Below are 18,954 nucleotides of genomic sequence, written 5' to 3' on the forward strand. Positions count from 1 at the left end.
ATATATATATATATATATATATATATATATAAAATAAGTAAGTGAATTGAGTCCAGCACCATAGGTTTTTATAAAACTTCTTTCCCACCATTGTGCACGTTACCAAGGAGTATCAGCCAAACTCCAGCATATACAGTCCATGTAGAAAGCAAGGTAACAGCACCACAGTACAAGATCTTCTTTTAAAGGTGAAAAATCTTTATTTGAGGTATAGCAACCAATAAAAAGCGACGTTTCGGACCAACATGGTCCTTAATCATGCATGATTAAGGACCATGTAGGTCCGAAACGTACAGCAGACATCAGCGAGGCTGTACATGAACCTGTCCTCATGCACACTGAGTAAGGGCAAAAGAGGATACAAAGAGAACTAACCCTGAGTGTAACACACATATATATATATATATATATATATATATATATATATATATATATATATATATATATATATATATATATATATATATATATATATATATATATAATATATATATCTCAGTGATATGCAGTCACTAGAGGCAGGGCTTCACCTCTCATATGGGGAAAAAAAAAAAAATGTATTGGCTTAAAAAAAAAAAATTAAAAAAATATTGGAATTCCCCCCCCCCCACAGCTACGTTGTGCAATGGAGAGGCACAATTAGGTCTGCCGGCTGCTGCCCTCCATTACACAACATGCAGCACCACCTACTGGATTAAAGTGGTTAAGATCATTGCATGGCCCATAAGTGCTTATTTGAGGCAGGCCTCTTTTGGGCTGACCCAATCCAGTGAGAGGCATCAATCAGGGGAACTTAGGGTTGAGGCTGGATGTTAAATCATATAAAACAAAAGAAAACTGGAAAAAAAGTACTTTCATTTATTTTGTTGCTGCCCTGTGCAGCTGCCAGCTTTGCTTCAATGAAAAAAAAGAGTACTGTACTTCCCCTGCAAGTGCAGTGGAATGTGCCACTGTCACTTCCTTACAGAGCAGGAAGAGATGCAGAGAGCAGTGTTTTAGCCACATTTTATTAAAGTGCTGCAACCTTAGATTTTGCTGAAAGGGATTCGGTTAGTGAAAATTATAATTAAATGAATGCGGTTTAGTGTTTTTTGTTTTTTTTACTCTTTTACAGCAGTTTAAGGATCGTTTTTATATACTCAAACTTTACACCCACTACCTTAGCAGATTGCCTCTGTACTGCACACTAGTTTATAGTCTCACTCTCTTACCGACTTATTAATGTTACCTTAGCAGCTTGCCTCTGTACTGCACACTAGTATATAGTCTCACTCTCTTACTGACTTATTAATGTTACCTTAGCAGGTTGCCTCTGTACTCCACACTAGTTTATAGTCTTATCACTCTCTTTCTGACTTATGAACTCTCTGTAGCTCTGCAACTGTGTTTTCTCACAACATTATCTTACTATTATGCTGTTTGTATGGATGAGTTGTTATTTGACCAGAGTAAGCTAGACCAAAAGCATGGTAATGTAAAATGAAACCAAGCAGTTTAGAATGAGTTATAGCAAATATTCTCCATGGCTCCTGTAGCTATAGTATTTCATTTAAACCTGCGATTCCTTAGGTGTATGTTGGACAACCCTGATGTAGACAATAAATAATAATTTATTAATGCTCCCATTTATATGTGCTGTTCTGTTTCAGATATTTAAAATAGATTGTATACTATTAGTATTTGATAGTCACTTAAAATATTACTTAAAAATTCAGTGGTGTCTCCCCCCTTTCAGTGGTCCCTCTTCCCCCCCTTGTGTCTCTCCCTCTCTCTATCCATCTCTCTCTCTCTATCCATCTCTCTCCCTGTCTCTCTCATTGTTGTCTCTCTTCCTCCCCCTCTGACTCTCTCATCCCTTATGTGTCTCTCTAACCCTCTGTGTGTGATTGTGTGTGTCTCTCTCTCTCTCTCTCTCCCTCTCCCCCGTCTCTCTCTCCTACCTCCGAGTGCTTTTCTGTGTTTCGGTCTACCTTTTATTTATTTAATTAATGAATTGGTGGTGCCATCTGAGGATGTGACTTTATTTAAAGAGGTGGGGTCAAGCGCCCCACCATCTTTAAATGTCACCAGCCGCCACTGGATCAAGACATTTTTATATTTACTAAATAATGAAGGAATCTATAAGCATAATTTGCAGCATTAAAGTATGTTTTAAACATATTTTAATGGGCCTGGATTTCTATATCTCATAATCAGAGCAAGTATTTTATCTGGCAAGAGTTTCTGTTACAATCCTTTAGACTAAAATCAGATGTTTACTAAGTTGACCAGTTTTCCAAGACACCATTTAAAGGGACATGAAACCCATATGTTTTCTTTCATGATTTAGAAAGAGCATGCAATTTTAAATAACTTTCCAATTTACATCTAATATCTAATTTTCTTCATTCTTTTGATATGCTTTGTTGAAAATCATAGCTAAATATGCTCAGTAGCTGCTGATTGGAGGCTGCAAATAGATACCTCATGTGATTGGCTCACCCATGTGCATTGCTATTTCTTCAACAAAGGATATCTAAAGAATGAAGGCGTATCCTAGCCACTGCCTCAGCAGCCTCTGACGTCACCGCATGTCACTGATATATATATATAATATATATATATATATATATATTATATTTCCTTTTTGAGAACATCTTTTATCAACAACTAATGGGGACGGCCATGGGGTCAAACATGGCCCCATCCTACGCGAATCTGTACATGGAGCAGCACGAACGTGACACCATGGATGTCTACAACCACGGTATGGTAAAACACTACAAAAGATACATCGATGATGTCTTCCTTATATGGCAAGGCCCAGTGAACACACTCACTGAATGGGTAACACAACTTAATGCACAAACATGCCCTATTAAATTTGAACTGAAGTATGATCAGATCGATTTCCTTGACCTAAGGATCTACAAAAAAAAAAGAGGGCAAATTGTACACAACCTTATACATAAAACCCACTGATTGTAACTCATTACTCGAGGCAACAAGTAACCACCGCCACACACCAGGAAGGCAATTATTAAATCCCAGATGATCAGGGTAATGAGGAACAACACGGAGGCAGGGAACAGCAATTGGACGAGATGACCAACAAGTTCTTACAAAGGGGCTACACAACCAAACTCATAGAGCCAGTAAGACAGGAATTAATGTCTGAAGATGGACATGCTATCCGAGGAGATGACAACAAGAAACCAAGGATGGTGTTCACAACCACGTACAGCAAGGGGAAGAAGGTTCTGGCTGATTCAATTAGGAACAGATGGGAAATTCTTGGAACTGACCAAACACTCCCCTTCGGACAAATGGATCCACCTATTATGGGATATAGACGCGGTAGAAACCTAAGGGACCTACTGATGCAGACAGATCCCCAACAAAGCTACACGAAAAAGTGGCTTAAACCGAACAAACCTGGCTGTTTTAGATGCATGGGTTGCACCACCTGCAGTGGTATGATCCCCTGTAAGGTCTTCTGACACCCACATACAAAACAGAAGTACACCATAAGACACTTCATTACGTGTACTACAAGCCACGTCATATACCTCCTAAGCTGCTGCTGTGGACAATATTACGTTGGTTAAACGACTGACAACGCACGGCTAAGAATGGTGAATCACCGCTCGGCAATTAGGAAAGCCATCGACCATGGTGCATCAGATCAACCGGTGGCTAGACACTTCCTGCGGGCAAACCATAAGGTAACGGATCTACGATTCATTCTGATTGACCATGTTCCCCCGCTCAAACGCGGAGGGGACCGTAACAGAACACCCCTCCAGATGGAGGCCAAATGGATACACAGACTGGGTACCCTGCACCCGAGAGGACTTAATATGTCCAATGACTGGCATTGTTTCCTATAAACACTTGGATATGGATTAGTGACCAGTATACACACTGTTTCCATTCTATCCACTTTTCTGATCTAACATGAACTGGTTTCGTGATACCAAACGGTGTTCTTCAATTAACCCTGAAAGGACCAGAAGGTAGGATACCCTAACCTATCGTTCAAATGAATGATGACCTGGAACACTCTATTTAAATGAAACTTCAGTTGCTTGTATATGTTATACCAGGACTGCAATGTTGTATCTATTTGCCTATATAAATCTTGATTGCCACTTATAACAGGGGACCAATGATAACCACATTGAGGTCCTACTGTATGAGTAACTATATACTCAGGCACAAGAGACCGATATGGTCGTATGTGAATTTGAATATTTGATTTTGTAACTTGGTTATACCTCCGTTGTCTCTTACGGACACTGTACTGTTGATGTATAGTCTTGTATAGGTATGTTTTCTTCCCCACATTGCTCATGAGATTGTCGGGCTCTGGAGCGACACCCTTTTGATAGATAACTATACACATGTCACAATCATCTTTGTGTGTCCCTTCCACTAAGCGCAATATTTCCACCACTAACTAAACAGACTTGATGTCACTTTGCATTACGTAACTGTCCACTAGGGATCACATTGTTTGCGACAGACAGCTGTCATCCACTTGTTCAGAATTCTACCCACACCCACTAGATGACGTCAGCTGGCTATGCAAATTAGCCATGCTCGCTGAAACTGTACGTCACAGACGTCGGACCATGCAGATCCGCACCTGTTTTGTAGTAAACACACATCGGGTTGTCATGCAATACACATACTTCTAGATTCACGCCTTTGAACTAAGCAATTTGCCAGCCCGCACTACACATTTCATGCAAGTACTGCACAGACCTGTTCTCTATATGCGCACAGTCTGTTTAAACTGTAATAGTGGACCTTATCCTGCTCCGCGTAATAGAAGACATACATTTACTGCTCTGTACACATTGTATACATTTATGTGATCGTATAGATACTATGGTTGGTCTGTTGTGTGGTACTGAACTAGTGTTGGAATTCACATCTTTATTTTTACACCCTGGCCTGTATTACACATACATGATTTTTCCTATATTTGCTGATCTGTGTTCACAGCAATATGATTCTTATATAACTTTGGGTCCCCATTATATGCGATATTAGAGACGTGCACATATAATAATAATAAGTATGTATTTGTGACTCTTGAGCTACTACTGATTATGCTTATTAGTAGCGTGATTACACGGATTAACCATGAATGCATGATGTTTACTGACAGGCATTTCTTCCAGTGAAATGAATACACTACTCTGTGTGGGCACCTGTTTTGTGGATTATATTTATTTGTATATAGATGTTATATATATTTTATCTACACTGTTTACATACTTGATTGTAATTGACTCACATTTTTTAAAGGTGTTATAATTGATTATTTGGCAATTTATATGTTGTCATGGTTACACACTTTTGGCGCAATTGTCACTGATTGTTCAATGGGTGTGGCTTAGTTGCTATATATTGCACACTGTTCACTTGCACTGTTATCTGGTCTGAGGAAGGGGTCTGCGAACTCCGAAACGTTACTACATTAAAGATTTAATCATCTTTTGAACTAAACCCAGTGAGTGCAGTCCTTCATTGAAATAGACTGTTTGTATTATCGACTCAGCACCCTGGTTGATAACCCTTTTGCATTGAGAGTGCAGACACACACGGAGGATATAGATAGATTATATATATATATATATATATATATATATATATATATATATATATATATATATAATCTATTTTTTTTTTTTTTTTTTTGTTGCCGTGGGCTGCTGTACAAGGTAAACACAGTGATCGATTGAATCAAATAAAGGAGCTTTCTACATAAAGTATCTTATACTTCATGAATCAAAGCCCCCTTTATTTGCTTCAATAGTAAATCCTAGCGTTTGTAAAATGCTAGGATTTACTTTCACTTTAAGTATAAGCCAAGCATTTGCACTAGTTAAGTTAGTAAATTTGATAGTACATACTGTTAAACTAGGTGTATTGATAGAAACCAATCTCCTCTAAAAGTGTGAGCATAATGTAAATGTGGCTCACATCTAATCCCACAATAAGTAACCATCAGTAAAAAATAAAAAAATAAAATAAAGTTTGAGCACCCCTGGCCTAGACGAAAAGAATGAAATAAAGAGAATTGTGTACAAAATATATATTTCTACTTACGGATCAATTGAAATTTTGATGCAGGACATATTTTTATCCCTCTGTTTATTGTCTGCTGCATTGACTGTAAAAGACAGTGGAAACAAACATTAGGGGAAGAAATACTACAGAGCATAACAATGCTAACAAAAGAAACAACATAAGGATTGATCACAAACATTGCTTTGCTAACAGATAATTAAACCATTCAGAAGCAATTAAGCTGCTTCAAAGATAAGGGAAATGCTCTAAATATCATAAGACCGGTTTCTACTATATTGATCTTCACACAATATGTATTTAAAGCTACAGGATGGGAAAAGAAGAATCCCTTCTATTCTGACACAAAATGTTGTTCTTGCAAAATTAAAACATTTTATTTCAGAAAAAGAAAAAAGAAAAAAAAAAATACAAACTTCAACTTTGCAGAGGCTTATACATTTAGCCCTATCAGTCGAGGTATATTATTTATTATAAAACAATAAATAAAAAATTGGTTGTACAAACTACACTGTCTGACTGCCTGTGTAGGAACTAGTGTAAGGAGACAACAAAGAGAAGCCTTTGGTTCAGCCCCCTGGGTAGCACTTGCTGATTGGTGACTACATTTAGCCACCAATAAGCTACTGCTGCCCAGATGCTGAACCAAAGATGGGCCGGCTCATAAGCTTTACATTCCTGCTTTTCAAATAAAGATAGCAAGAGAAGACAAATTGATAATAGGCGTAAACTTGAAAGTTGTTTAAAATTGATTGCTCTATCTGAATCATGAAAGAAAAAATATGGGTTTCTTATCCCTTTAATACAGCAGGCAGATGTTGCAAAAAATGTGATCTTGTTTTTTGGAGGCAACTTATATTAATGCATAACTTCATTTATCCTTAAAAGGGACAGTACAGTCAACATGAAGCAGCTTAAAGGGACACTAAACCCAATTTCTTTCGTGATTCAAATAGAGCATGAAATTGTAAGCAACTCTCTAATTTACTCCTATTATCAAATTTTCTTAATTCTCTTTGTATCTTTATTTGAAATGCAAGAATGTAAGTTTAGATGCCGGCCCATTTTTGACGAACAACCTGGGTTGTTCTTGCCGATTGGTGGATAAATTGACCCACCAATAAATAAGTGCTGTTCTGAGTACTAAATAAAAAAAAAGCTTAGATGCCTTCTTTTTCAAACAAAGATAGCAAGAGAACGAAGAAAATTTGATAATAGGAGTAACGTAGAAAGTTGCTTAAAATTGCATGCTCTATACGAATCACAAAAGGAAAAAATTGGGTTCAGTGTCCTTTAACCAGTATAATTTTTTTCAGTTCTGTAAACTGAATAAGTAGCTTCAGTAAACCGATACATCTTGCCACAATATACAATTTATGAAGGCTTTATATAGCTTTAAAGAGGCAGGTCCCCGTTTTTGTAAAGATTATATTAGTGCCATCAGAACAAACTAATTCTATAGCAGCACAACAGAAATATCTTGTAAGTTTCATGTGTTTACTGACCCTTTTAGTAGTGTATCACAAAATATTGGCTGTTTGTTTACTAATGTTGTTATTGTTTGTAATCCAGCTGCCAAGGAAATTAATTTAATGAATTTGTGGGAAATAAACACTGTGGCATAATCCCGATTGGCCCGCACGACAGAATGCTATTTTATCAATGAGGTGATGTTAGCCAATAGCGTGCTAGCTATCTGGCATAATGCCTATTTGAAAAAATAGCGTTCTGCTGTGGGTGGCCTGAGGAGCTCAGCGTGGCATACGCTGCAGGCAAATAAAGGAACTTTCATCATTAAAGGGATACTGAACGCACATTTTTTTAATTTCGCGATTCAGATTGCACATTCAATTTTAGGCAACTTTCTAATTTACTCCTATTATAAATTTTTCTCCATTCTTTTGGTATCTTTATTTGAAAAAGAAGGCATCTAAGCTTTTTTTGGTTCAGACTCTGGACAGCACTTTTTATTGGTGGATGAATTTATCAGCAAGAACAACCCAGGTTGTTCACCAAAAATGGGCCGGCATCTAAACTTGCATTCTTGCATTTCAAATAAAGATACCAAGAGAATTAAGAAAATTTGATAATTGGAGTAAATTAAAAAGTTGCTTAAAATTTCATGCTCAATCTGAATCACTAAAGAAAACATTTTGGGTTCAATGTTCCTTTAAGGAGATGAAACCCACATTTAAAGCCTCTGTAATTGCAATAAAGTCCTGTATCCTTCATGCTGCTAATCATACAGGCACAAGCAGTTGTTGGCGCATGTCACAAGCAATTAACCACTGGTAAAAGGATCACTGTAAACTATAAGCAGCACACAGCCAAGCACACTATGTCACTGACCCAGGGTTCACTACTACTCAAAGGAACACTATAACATTTGCACCAGGGACATGCACAGACAACTGTGAAAGGCATGAGTTCTGTATCCTATAAAATATAAATTGACAGTAAATTGTAGAAATTTGCTTTGCTGAGTGTAACTGCTCTATTGGAATTATAAAATAAATTTTAGAAAACACATTAATATAATCTATAATGGATATGAAACCCAAAATATGTATTTCAAGATTCATATAAAACATGCGATTTTAAACAACTTCCAATTTACTTCTATTATCTAATTTGCTTTGTTTTCTTGCTATCCTTTTTTGAAAAGAACCCCCCCAGGTAGGCTCAGGAGCAGCAAAGCACTAATAGGAATTAGCTGATTGGTGGCTGCACATATATGCCTTATTTCATTGGCTTACATGATGTGTTCAGCTAGCTTCCAGAAGTGCATTGCTAGTCCAACAAAGGATAGCAAATGAACAAAGCAAATCTGATGATAATAGAAGTAAATTGGGAAGTTGTATAAATTTGTATGATCTATCTGAACCATGAAAGAAAAATTTCTGTGCAGCAGCACAATTTGTAAACATTTTAGTGACCCTGTAATATAAAAAAGGTACACAAAGCACACAATAAAGGTATTATAATTTCTCTTTTTGTTTTAAAAAGGTGAAATAAGATGACTAGATGCATATACAGTATATTTACTTACCGAGAATTTCATCAAATATCTTATACAATCCTGGCACAAAGGTAATATCTCTGCAATTCATTCCAATATCTTCATCGTACACCCACATTGTCTAAACAGAAAAACAAAAAAAATTAAACCCAGATTGTTACTGTGCATCTCAAATAGAATACAGCAAAATGTATCAACCTACACAGGCTAACCGATCCTCAAACAAATGCATTATTTTAGCTGTTAAACTTTGGGAAAAAACAAACCAACAAATGTAAATACCCTCTAAATACTATCATGGGTAAAAGGTCACTTTATAGTATTAATATAAACTTTTTGTACATGCAATTACCAATTCTGCTTGCTCAAATCACCATCCAAAACCAATTACTGCCATTACAGTAAGGTTGCCACCCCTCAGCCATGTTTTCCTGGACACTTATGAGTTACACATCTGTTGGCGCTCTACAAATAACCGATAATAAAATAATACACATGCTGCAGGGAGGAACATGTATTGCGTTTCTGGGCACACAGATTTATATGCACTATTCATATTCCTTCCTGCAACTTATAAGTGTCCAAAAAAACATGGCCGAGGTGACAACCCTACATTACACACACCCATTGGCACTCTATTAGGTACACCTGCTTGTTAATGCAAACTTCTTACCAGCCAATCATGAAGCTGCGATGAAGAAGAAAAAAAAGGCGAAGGCACCTTCTTATCACAAATAGGTTTTGGAAAACATTTTTTGCACTTTATTAAAAAAACACCACCACCACCACACACCCATACCTTCACATGGCTTCCTACAGCACAAACACCACTAGTACAGAAATGTCACTAAGAGCGCACTTTCTATGGTGTGTTTTTGGTCTGCAGATATTTCCCTTTTTAACAGGTTTATGCTTGGAGCACAATATTCTCTCACCAAAAAGCATCCTACTTAAAGGGACAGTAAACCCAATTTTTTTCTTTAATGATTCAGATAGAACATGCAATTTAAGCAACTTTATAATTTACTCCTATTATCAATTTTTCTTTATTCTCTTGGTATCTATATTTAAAAAGCAGGAATGTAAAGCTTAGGAGCCGGCCCATTTTAGGTTCAGAACCTGGGTTATGCTTGCTTATTAGTGGCTAAATGTAGCCACCAATAAAGCAAGCCCTATCCAGGGTGCTGAACCTAAAACAGGCTGGCTCCTAAGCTTTACATTCCTGCTTTTTAAATAAAGATAGCAAGAGAACAAAGACAATTTTACAATAGTAGTAAATTAGAAAGTTGCGTAACATTGCATGCTCTATCTGAATCATGGAAGAAAAAAAATTGGGTTTAGTGTCCCTTTAAATATATGTGAACTCACAGCAAAAGGAAGTAGAAGAAACTTTAAAAGTGCCTTAAAGGCTTCCGTAAGGAGTCATACAGTATAAATCTTGATCTGAAGTTCACTTAAAACGTATTTAACAAGCATTGGTATACTGTCCTTTAGACACACTTTTAGAATGCATAATAACATGGTGCATTCATTTGACTAAACAAGTGCTAATGTCATGTATAGTTCAAGTGTTATATAACAATGTTTCAAATGTTATAACACTAATACATTTAGAGTCTTCAGTGCATCACAAGCAAATAGAAAATACAATTGAAAACATAGCAATAAGGGTTGACAGCCATTGTGCAATATGATATAACATGGCCAAAAAAATAAATGTCGATTAGTGTTAGAAGTAACCTAATCTATTAATGACTTCTTTTTAGCACTTTTTCTATATTGTTTAATAACCACATAAACAAGATTTCTATTAGTCTCAGACTAGTGACTAGGTCATTTCAATATGAAATATGTTTCAGCCTCTACTTAGCATCAAATGGACTAGTATCTGTCTGTCCAACCCAGCCCATACAATTTAAGCCAATTAAGGATTTCACCTGTGTTACAGGCTCTACAGATCCAATGTATGTGTCCGGTCGGAGGAGGATATGTTCCAGTTGGGTTTTCTTTTGGTAAACTCGTTCCACGGACATCTTTTTGGAAGTCTCGTTTTTATTATTGCTGTGGCTTTCAGCTTCTTCTTTTTTTGCTGCGTTATTCTGGCTGTCAAACAATGTCTAAATGGGAGGAGGTAAGGAGAAAAGTTACATTATTAAAAAGTCCAAATATATTCCTAGAGAAAATGCCAAACAACGAAATTAAAAATGGACCTGGAACCAAAAATTGTTCTTTCATAATTCATATAGAACACAAGTTTTTAAACAATTCTCTAACTTCAATTTTATAATTTTCTTTATTCTCTTGGTATCTTTTGTTGAGCAGTGCACTACTGGGAGTTAGCTACTGTTTGGGAGCTGCAAATATATGCCTCCTGTCATTGGCTCAGCTAGATCCCAATAGCATATTGCTGCTCTTTCAATAAAGGTTATAAAGATTATGAAGCAAATTTGATAACAGAAGTACATTGGGAAGGTATTTAAAATTGTATGTTCTATCTGAATCATGAAAGAAAAAAACATGGGTTTCATGTCCCTTTAAACTAGATTAAATATGTAAAAATCAAAAGTATTTTTCTGCAATAGATACAAGTATTGGTTTGCACTTTAGATATGCTTGACAAGACAGAAAAAGATGAATTCTGAAAGATTTTAGAAAATCAAGGTTACTAACATTGCAAAAACAACAAACATAAAATATGTAGGTTACAACGAAAAAAGGTTTACTTTTATTGCACTTGCTTAAAGGGACAGTTTCCTCAAAAATGTTCTCCCCTTTAATTTGTTCCCAATGATCCACTTTACCTGCTGGAGTGTATTTAATTATTTACAAGTATTTCCATTACCCTTATATTGGCATATGAATTAGTATATTTAGCCTGTGGTATTCCCCACCCATCCTGAAAGTTTTTGGCCTCCAGGCCAAGCTGTGTTAACACAGCCAGTAGAAGAAATTACAGTCCCAGTGGGTTATAGAAGAGATAAGGTAATAAAATGTTAATTTTTCATTGTTCTCTCCAAGTATTGGTGATTGGTTTATGGACAGATATAAGATAAAGAAGCAACTATATGTACACAATGTGATAAAGTAATGAGATCTGATTATACCTACAAGCTCAACCCATTTCATTAGGTTGTGGCTTCAAAACACAAAATCAGCTAATTTATACACACAAATAAACCTTAAAAAAGCAAATCTCATACATTTTATACTATGCAGCTGGTAAAAAAGTAATTGGAAAAACTATTTTATAGTATACTGTCCCTTTAAAAGGGACAGTATACTGTAAAATAGTTTTTCCCTTAATGTGTTTGCAGTTGGTAAAAAAAGCAATTGTAGAGTAAAAATGTATGAAAATTAGCTTTTTAAGGTTTATTTGTGAATATTAAAGCTCTGATTTTGTGTTTTGAAGCCACAACCTAATAAAATGGGTTGAGCTTGTAGGTATAATCAGATCTCATTACTGTATCACATTGTGCACATATACCTGCTTCTTTATCTTATATCTGTCCTTAAAACAATCACCAGTACTTTGAGAGAACAATGGAAAATCAACATTGTATTACCTTATCTCTGCTATATCCGACTGGGAGTGTAATTTCTTCTGCTGGCTGTGTTTACAAAGCTTATCTATAGCTGGTACGCGCGGCCACAAACTTTCAGAATAGGTGGGGAAACCACAGGCTAAATCAACAATTTCAAATGCCAATATAAGGGTAAAGGAGCTACTTGTAAACAATTTAATACACTCCAGCAGGTAAAGTGGATCATTGGGAACAAATTAAAGGGGAGAATTTTTTTGAGTAAACTGTCCCTTTAAGTCAGGATCTAATCAGCTTGGAATTTAGGAGCCAGACAGTGGTATTTACAGATACCTGTATATGGAGAATAACCCACAAAGTTAGGAGTCGGTGGCGGCCTTGTTCCTGGGTTTGTCCAGCACTTAAAATAGTAAAATTACAGAAACCTTTGTGATTTTGTCATTTCCCTCAGTCAACTTTATAAGGGATATTAAATTCATTTTGTGTTAAAAAAAAATAATGGAAAACAAAAAATGTAACCTAGGTTTACAAAAGTGCAAACAATCAAATATGACTTACTAAATCGCATACATTTTAAAACCTATGTTATAGAATTTGTTTTTTTGCATCTGTAGGGAGAGTGAGGCAAGCATAATTTTTTTTTATTTCTTTAAACAAAAAAAGCAAGAAGTGTTAATTTCCTTTTAATTGTATTGACCCAGGTTAAAAAAAATTATTCAGCTATAGTTTAGGTTAGATTTATTAATACTTAACCCTATTTTTCAAGGTGCTTGCAATTTTGGATTACATGAACGTGTTTCTTTGACACGTGGTATGGGTGCCCTTGGTTACTAGAAAAGCTGAACATGTTTACAGGGATACTAAACCCAATTTTTTTCTTTCATGATTCTGATAGAGAATGCAATTTTAAGCAACTTTGTAAATGTAACCACCAATCAACAAGAGCTATCCAGAATGCTGAAACAAAAATGGGTCGGCTCCTAAGCTTTCATTTCTGCTTTTTCACATATAGATACCAAGAGAACGAAGAAAAATTGATAATGGAAGTTGCCTAAAATTCCATTCTCTATCTGAATAATGAAAGAAAAAATTTGGGTTCAGTGTCCCTTTAATCAAATTGGTTTAGTATATAGTAGTTACTAAGTATTCGCCATAATACATATATATATATATATATATATATATATATATATATATATATATATATATATATATAAATAAATAATCAGTCAAACTATGTACAAATGCACACGTTTGAGCATATATAAAAACAAAGCAAGCACATTAAAATTGGTGGTACTCATTCACTCAAAGGGGATGAATGTTTTTTTACTGTGTGCTGTTATCATGGAAGGTTAACCCAGTCTGGTCTGTGTATGAAATCCATTTCCAGGTTTTAAATGCACTTTCTACAAAAGGTCACAGCTAGCTAAAGCACCCGCCAGCACAGATAAAGCAGTATTAGAAGTCAGCAAAGAACTCTTAAAGGGACAGGAAACACAAACATTTTCTTTCATTTTTCAGATAAGAGCATACATTATTTTTTTAAAACTTTCCAGTTTACTTCTATTTTCGAATTTGCTTCATTCCTTTGTTATCCTTTGTTAGAAAGCATACCTAGCTAGACTCAGGAACTGGGAGCTAGCTGCTGATTGGTGGCTGCAGATATATGGCTGTTGCCATTGAATTACTGATGTGTTCAGCTAGCTCCCAGTAGTGCATTGCTGCTCCTTCAGTAAAGGATACTTTTCAGTAAAAAGAGCCAAATAAAGACAAACTTTTTTACTGAATCTGTGATATTGTCTTTTCATATTGGGAAGGAGCCGGTAACCTGCAATATACACTGTGAGTAGATATTCACCTTTGTATGGTGTATTGCCTGATATTTCAGCACCACTATTTTGCACCTAGAGTTATACGACCGAGGAAGGAAAGGAAGATACCAACGACTGATACAAGCTGAACCAGCGCCTCCAGCTAGCACACCTGATCTATTCACACAGACCTTGGGAGAGACTGTGGGACGGCTGCGGTTCACCAGAAGGGGAAAGTATTAATACATATTATACACCTGTTTGTATATATATATATATATATATATATATATATATATATATATATATATATATATATATATATATATATATATATATATATATATATATATATCAGTGATGTGCAGTCACTAGAGGCAGGTGAGGCAGTGCATCACCTCTCATATGGGCAAAAATATATATTTTTTTTATTGGCTTTAAAAAAAAAATTGTAATTTTTTTTTCCCAGCATTTTTTTTCCTCACAGCTATATGTTGTGCAATGAAGAGGCACAAGCAGGTCTGCCCACCATTACACAACATGCTGCGCCATCTACTGGATGCAAGTGGTTAAGATCATTGCATGGCCCATTAACTGCTTATTTGAGGCAGTCCTATTTGGGCTGAACCAATCCAGCGAGAGGCATTAGTAAGTGGAACATAGGGTTGGGGCTGGATGTTAAATCATATAAAACAAAACAAGAACGGAAAAAAACAACTTTCATATATTTTGTTGCTGTCCTGTGAACCTGCTAGCTTTGCTAAAGTGAAAAAGAGAGTTCTGTTCTTCCCCTCTAAGTGCAGTGGAATGTGCCACTGTCACTTCCTGAATCCTTCCAGAGCAGGAGAGAGGCACAGAGAGCAGTGTTTCACCCACATCTTATTAAAGTAAGATTTTACTGAAAGAGATTCTGTTAGTGAAAATGATAATTTAATGAATGTGGTTTAGTGTTTGTTTACTCTTTTACAGCAGGGTCGTTTTTGTATTTTGTTTACTCAAACTTTACACCCACTAACTTAGCAGCTTGCCTCTGTACTTCACACTAAATTATAGACTAATCTTCTGAACTCTCTGTAGCTCTACTGTTTTATTACTTTAAAATGCTGTGGTCCCTCTCCCCCCCCCCCCTTGTGTGTGTGTGTGTGTGTGTGTCTCTCTATCTATCCATTTCTCTCCTTATGTGTTGTTCTCCCCCATGGTCTCTTTCCCTCTCTGTCTCTCTTCCTCCCCCTCTGACTCTCATCCCTTATGTAATGAAAGAATCTATAAGCATAATTTGCAGCATTAAAGTAAAAAGTATGTTTTAAACATATTTTAATGGTCATGGATTTCTAGATCTCATAATCAGAGCAAGCATTGTGTTATCTGGCAAGAGTTTCTGTTACAATCCTTTAAACTAAAATCAGATGTTTACTAAGTTGACCAGTTTTCCAAGACACCATTTAAAGGGACATGAAACCCATATGCAAATTTAAATAACTTTCCAATTTACATCTAATATCTAATTTTCTTCATTCTTTTGATGTCCTTTGTTGAAAATCATATCTAAATATGCTCAGTAGCTGCTGATTGGTGGCTGCACATAGATACCTCATGTGATTGGCTCACCCATGTGCATTGCTATTTCTTCAACAAAGGATATACAAAGAATGAAGGCGTATCCTGCCACTGCCTCACCAGCCTCTGACGTCACTGATAACTGCTTTGACTGAACATGTGTTATTGATACTCTTTTGCATTTTCAGTTTTATAAATGGCATCACACAGAGGCAGAATCCTGGCCTATAACAGGCACAGGTGAAATCTTTCTACTACTGGATACTTCCTGCTTCCCACACAAATGTCAGATTTTCCCAGTATGCATTGTGTGTATGGAGGCGCTAATATACAGTTCTCACAAGATCAGGAACTCAGGTAACACCAGCATTTTCCATGTTGATATTTGTATTGAATAAAATCAGGGATGGCCGCTGCACTAGTTTTTGTGGCTCCAGGGAAAAAGGAGAACTGTGAATAAGTAAATAAAATTGTAACTAAGTAGATATGCTTTGGGGACTTCTGGTTAGTGTGCAAACTCAAACAAGCACTTGGAAGGGCAGAACAGCAGATATAAGATATCCTGCAACATTACTTAAATCTGTCCCTGTGGCACATTTTCAGGAACTATATTGCGTTTTTAAACCCCTTGGGGACCAAGGACGTGTCAGGCACGTCCTACAAAAAAATTACAGTTAAGGACCAAGGACGTGCCTGAAATGTCCTCTGGGGTTTAAAGCACTGGAAGCGATCGTAATTGCTTCCAGCTGCTTTAAGATGTTGAGGCATCGTGAAATACCCTTTACTAACCATCCGATGCAGAGAGCCAGTCGTTAGTGGGTGGTAGCCATAGTAGGGAGGTGGGTGGGCGGCCCATTGCTGGAGGAGGCGTGTGAGAGGCGGGAGGGGGTGGGACCGCTACTGCCATGGCATGTAAATTAGTACCGATGAGAATACAGAACACTGAGAACTTTGAAGGGGGGGGGGATCAGAGTTGGGAAATGGATCTGGGAGGGGACGGGGACAGCTGCCAGTACCCAAGATGGCATCAAGTAGATAGAGGGGGGTGGGTTAGAGAGCTGTTTGGGTCGGTTCAGGGAGGTTGGGGGCTAAGGGGGGATCCTACAATGCAGATTACATATCTAAAAATAAATAAAAAGGATTTTATTTTAGTACTGGCAGACTTTCTGCCAGTACTTAAAGGGACACTGTACCCAAAAATTTTCTTTCGTGATTCAGATAGAGCATGACATTTTAAGCAACTTTCTAATTTACTCCTATTATCAAATTTTCTTCATTCTCTTGGTATCTTTATTTGAAATGCAAGAAAGTAAGTTTAGATGCCGGCCCATTTTTGGTGATCAACCTGGGTTGTACTTGCCGATTGGTGGATAAACTCATCCACCAATAAAAAAGTGCTGTCCAGAGTTCTGAATTAAAAAAAAAAAGCTTAGATGTCTTCTTTTTAAAATAAAGATAGCAAGAGAACGAAGAAAAATTGATAATAGGAATAAATTAGAAAGTGGCTTAAAATTCCATGCTCTTTCTGAATCATGAAAGAAAAATTTTGGGTTCAGTGTCCCTTTAAGATGGGGATGACAATTATGGGGTGGGGGAGGGAAGAGATCTGTTGGGCATAATACAAGTGTGGTGCACAGCAGCAATTAGCAGCCTTCTAATTACCAAAAAGCAATGCCAAATCCATAAATGACTGCTATTTCTGAAGAAAGGGGATCCCAGACAGCAAAGCATTTACAACCATTTGTGCCATAATCGCACACGCTGTTTGTAAATAATTTCAGTGAGAAACCCAAAGTTAGTGAAAAAGTGAAAGATTTTTTTTATTTTTATCCGATTGCATTTGGCGGTGAAATGGTGACATGAAATATACCAAAATGGGCCTAGATCAATACTTTGGGTTGTCTACTAAAATAAATATATACATGTAAAGGTTTATTCAGGGATTCCTGACAGATATCAGTGTTACAATGTAACTATTGCTTATTTTAAGGGGGGGGGGGGCGAAATGGTTTGGAAATAGCAAAGTGCTACTTTATTGCCCTATAACTTGCAAAAAAAGCAAAGAACGTGTAAACATTGGGTATTTCTAAATTCAGGACAAAATTTAAAAACTATTTAGCATGGGTGTTGTTTGGTGGTTGTAGATGTGTAACAGATTTTGGGTGTCAAAGTTAGAAAGAGTTCGGCTTTTTTTCCCCCATCATATTTTATATTTTTTTATAGTAAATTATAAGATATGATAAAATAATGGTATCTTTAGAAAGTCCATTTGATGGTGAGAAAAACAGTATATAATGTGTGGGAAAAGAAAATGAGTAAGAGGAAAATTACAGCTAAACACAAACACCGCAGAAATGTAAAAATAGCCCTGGTCCCAAACAGTAAGAAAATTGAAAAGTGATGTGGTCACTAATGGGTTAATATCCACAAATTAATATGTGGCCCTAAAGGCTTATAAAATATTAATCTGTGGTCCCCATGTGTAGGATGTTGACCCTGACTGGTGTAAATTACAAGCAATTTGTGAAATACCAGCTTTTTCGGCATTCTATGAAATTCCAAGCATTTTATATAAATGCCCAATTTCACACATCGGCTGTAACAAATACAAACTATGCACATGCTTAAAGGGACACTGTACCCAAAAAAATTATTTTGTGATTCGGATAGAGCATGCAATTTTAAGCAACTTTCTAATTTACTCCTATTATCAATTTTTCTTCATTCTCTTGCTATCTTTATATGAAAAAGAAGGCATCTAAGCTTTTTTCTTGGTTCAGCACTCTGGACAGCAGTTTTTGATTGGTGGATGAATTTATCCACCAATCAGCAAGGACAACCTAGGTTGTTCACCAAAAATGGGCCGGCATCTAAACTTACATTCTTGCATTTCAAATAAAGATACCAAGAGAATAAAGAAGATTTGATAATAGGAGTAAATTAGAAA

General features: G+C 36.4%; 1 protein-coding gene across 1 annotated transcript in view; it reads right to left on the minus strand.

Moving 5' to 3' along the window:
* Window positions 1–18,954, minus strand: part of TOP2B (DNA topoisomerase II beta) — a 109,790-nt gene that overhangs the window by 74,790 nt on the left and 16,046 nt on the right. The window contains exons 2-4 of the mRNA XM_053714236.1: window positions 11,035–11,214; window positions 9,128–9,218; window positions 6,100–6,163 (exon numbers count right to left, since the gene is read on the minus strand). Of these exons, the coding sequence (XP_053570211.1) occupies window positions 6,100–6,163; window positions 9,128–9,218; window positions 11,035–11,214 (335 nt within the window). The remainder of the gene's footprint in view (window positions 1–6,099; window positions 6,164–9,127; window positions 9,219–11,034; window positions 11,215–18,954) is intronic.

The sequence above is a fragment of the Bombina bombina genome, chromosome 5, assembly GCF_027579735.1.
Source record: "Bombina bombina isolate aBomBom1 chromosome 5, aBomBom1.pri, whole genome shotgun sequence".
In the NCBI taxonomy this organism is placed as follows: domain Eukaryota; kingdom Metazoa; phylum Chordata; class Amphibia; order Anura; family Bombinatoridae; genus Bombina; species Bombina bombina.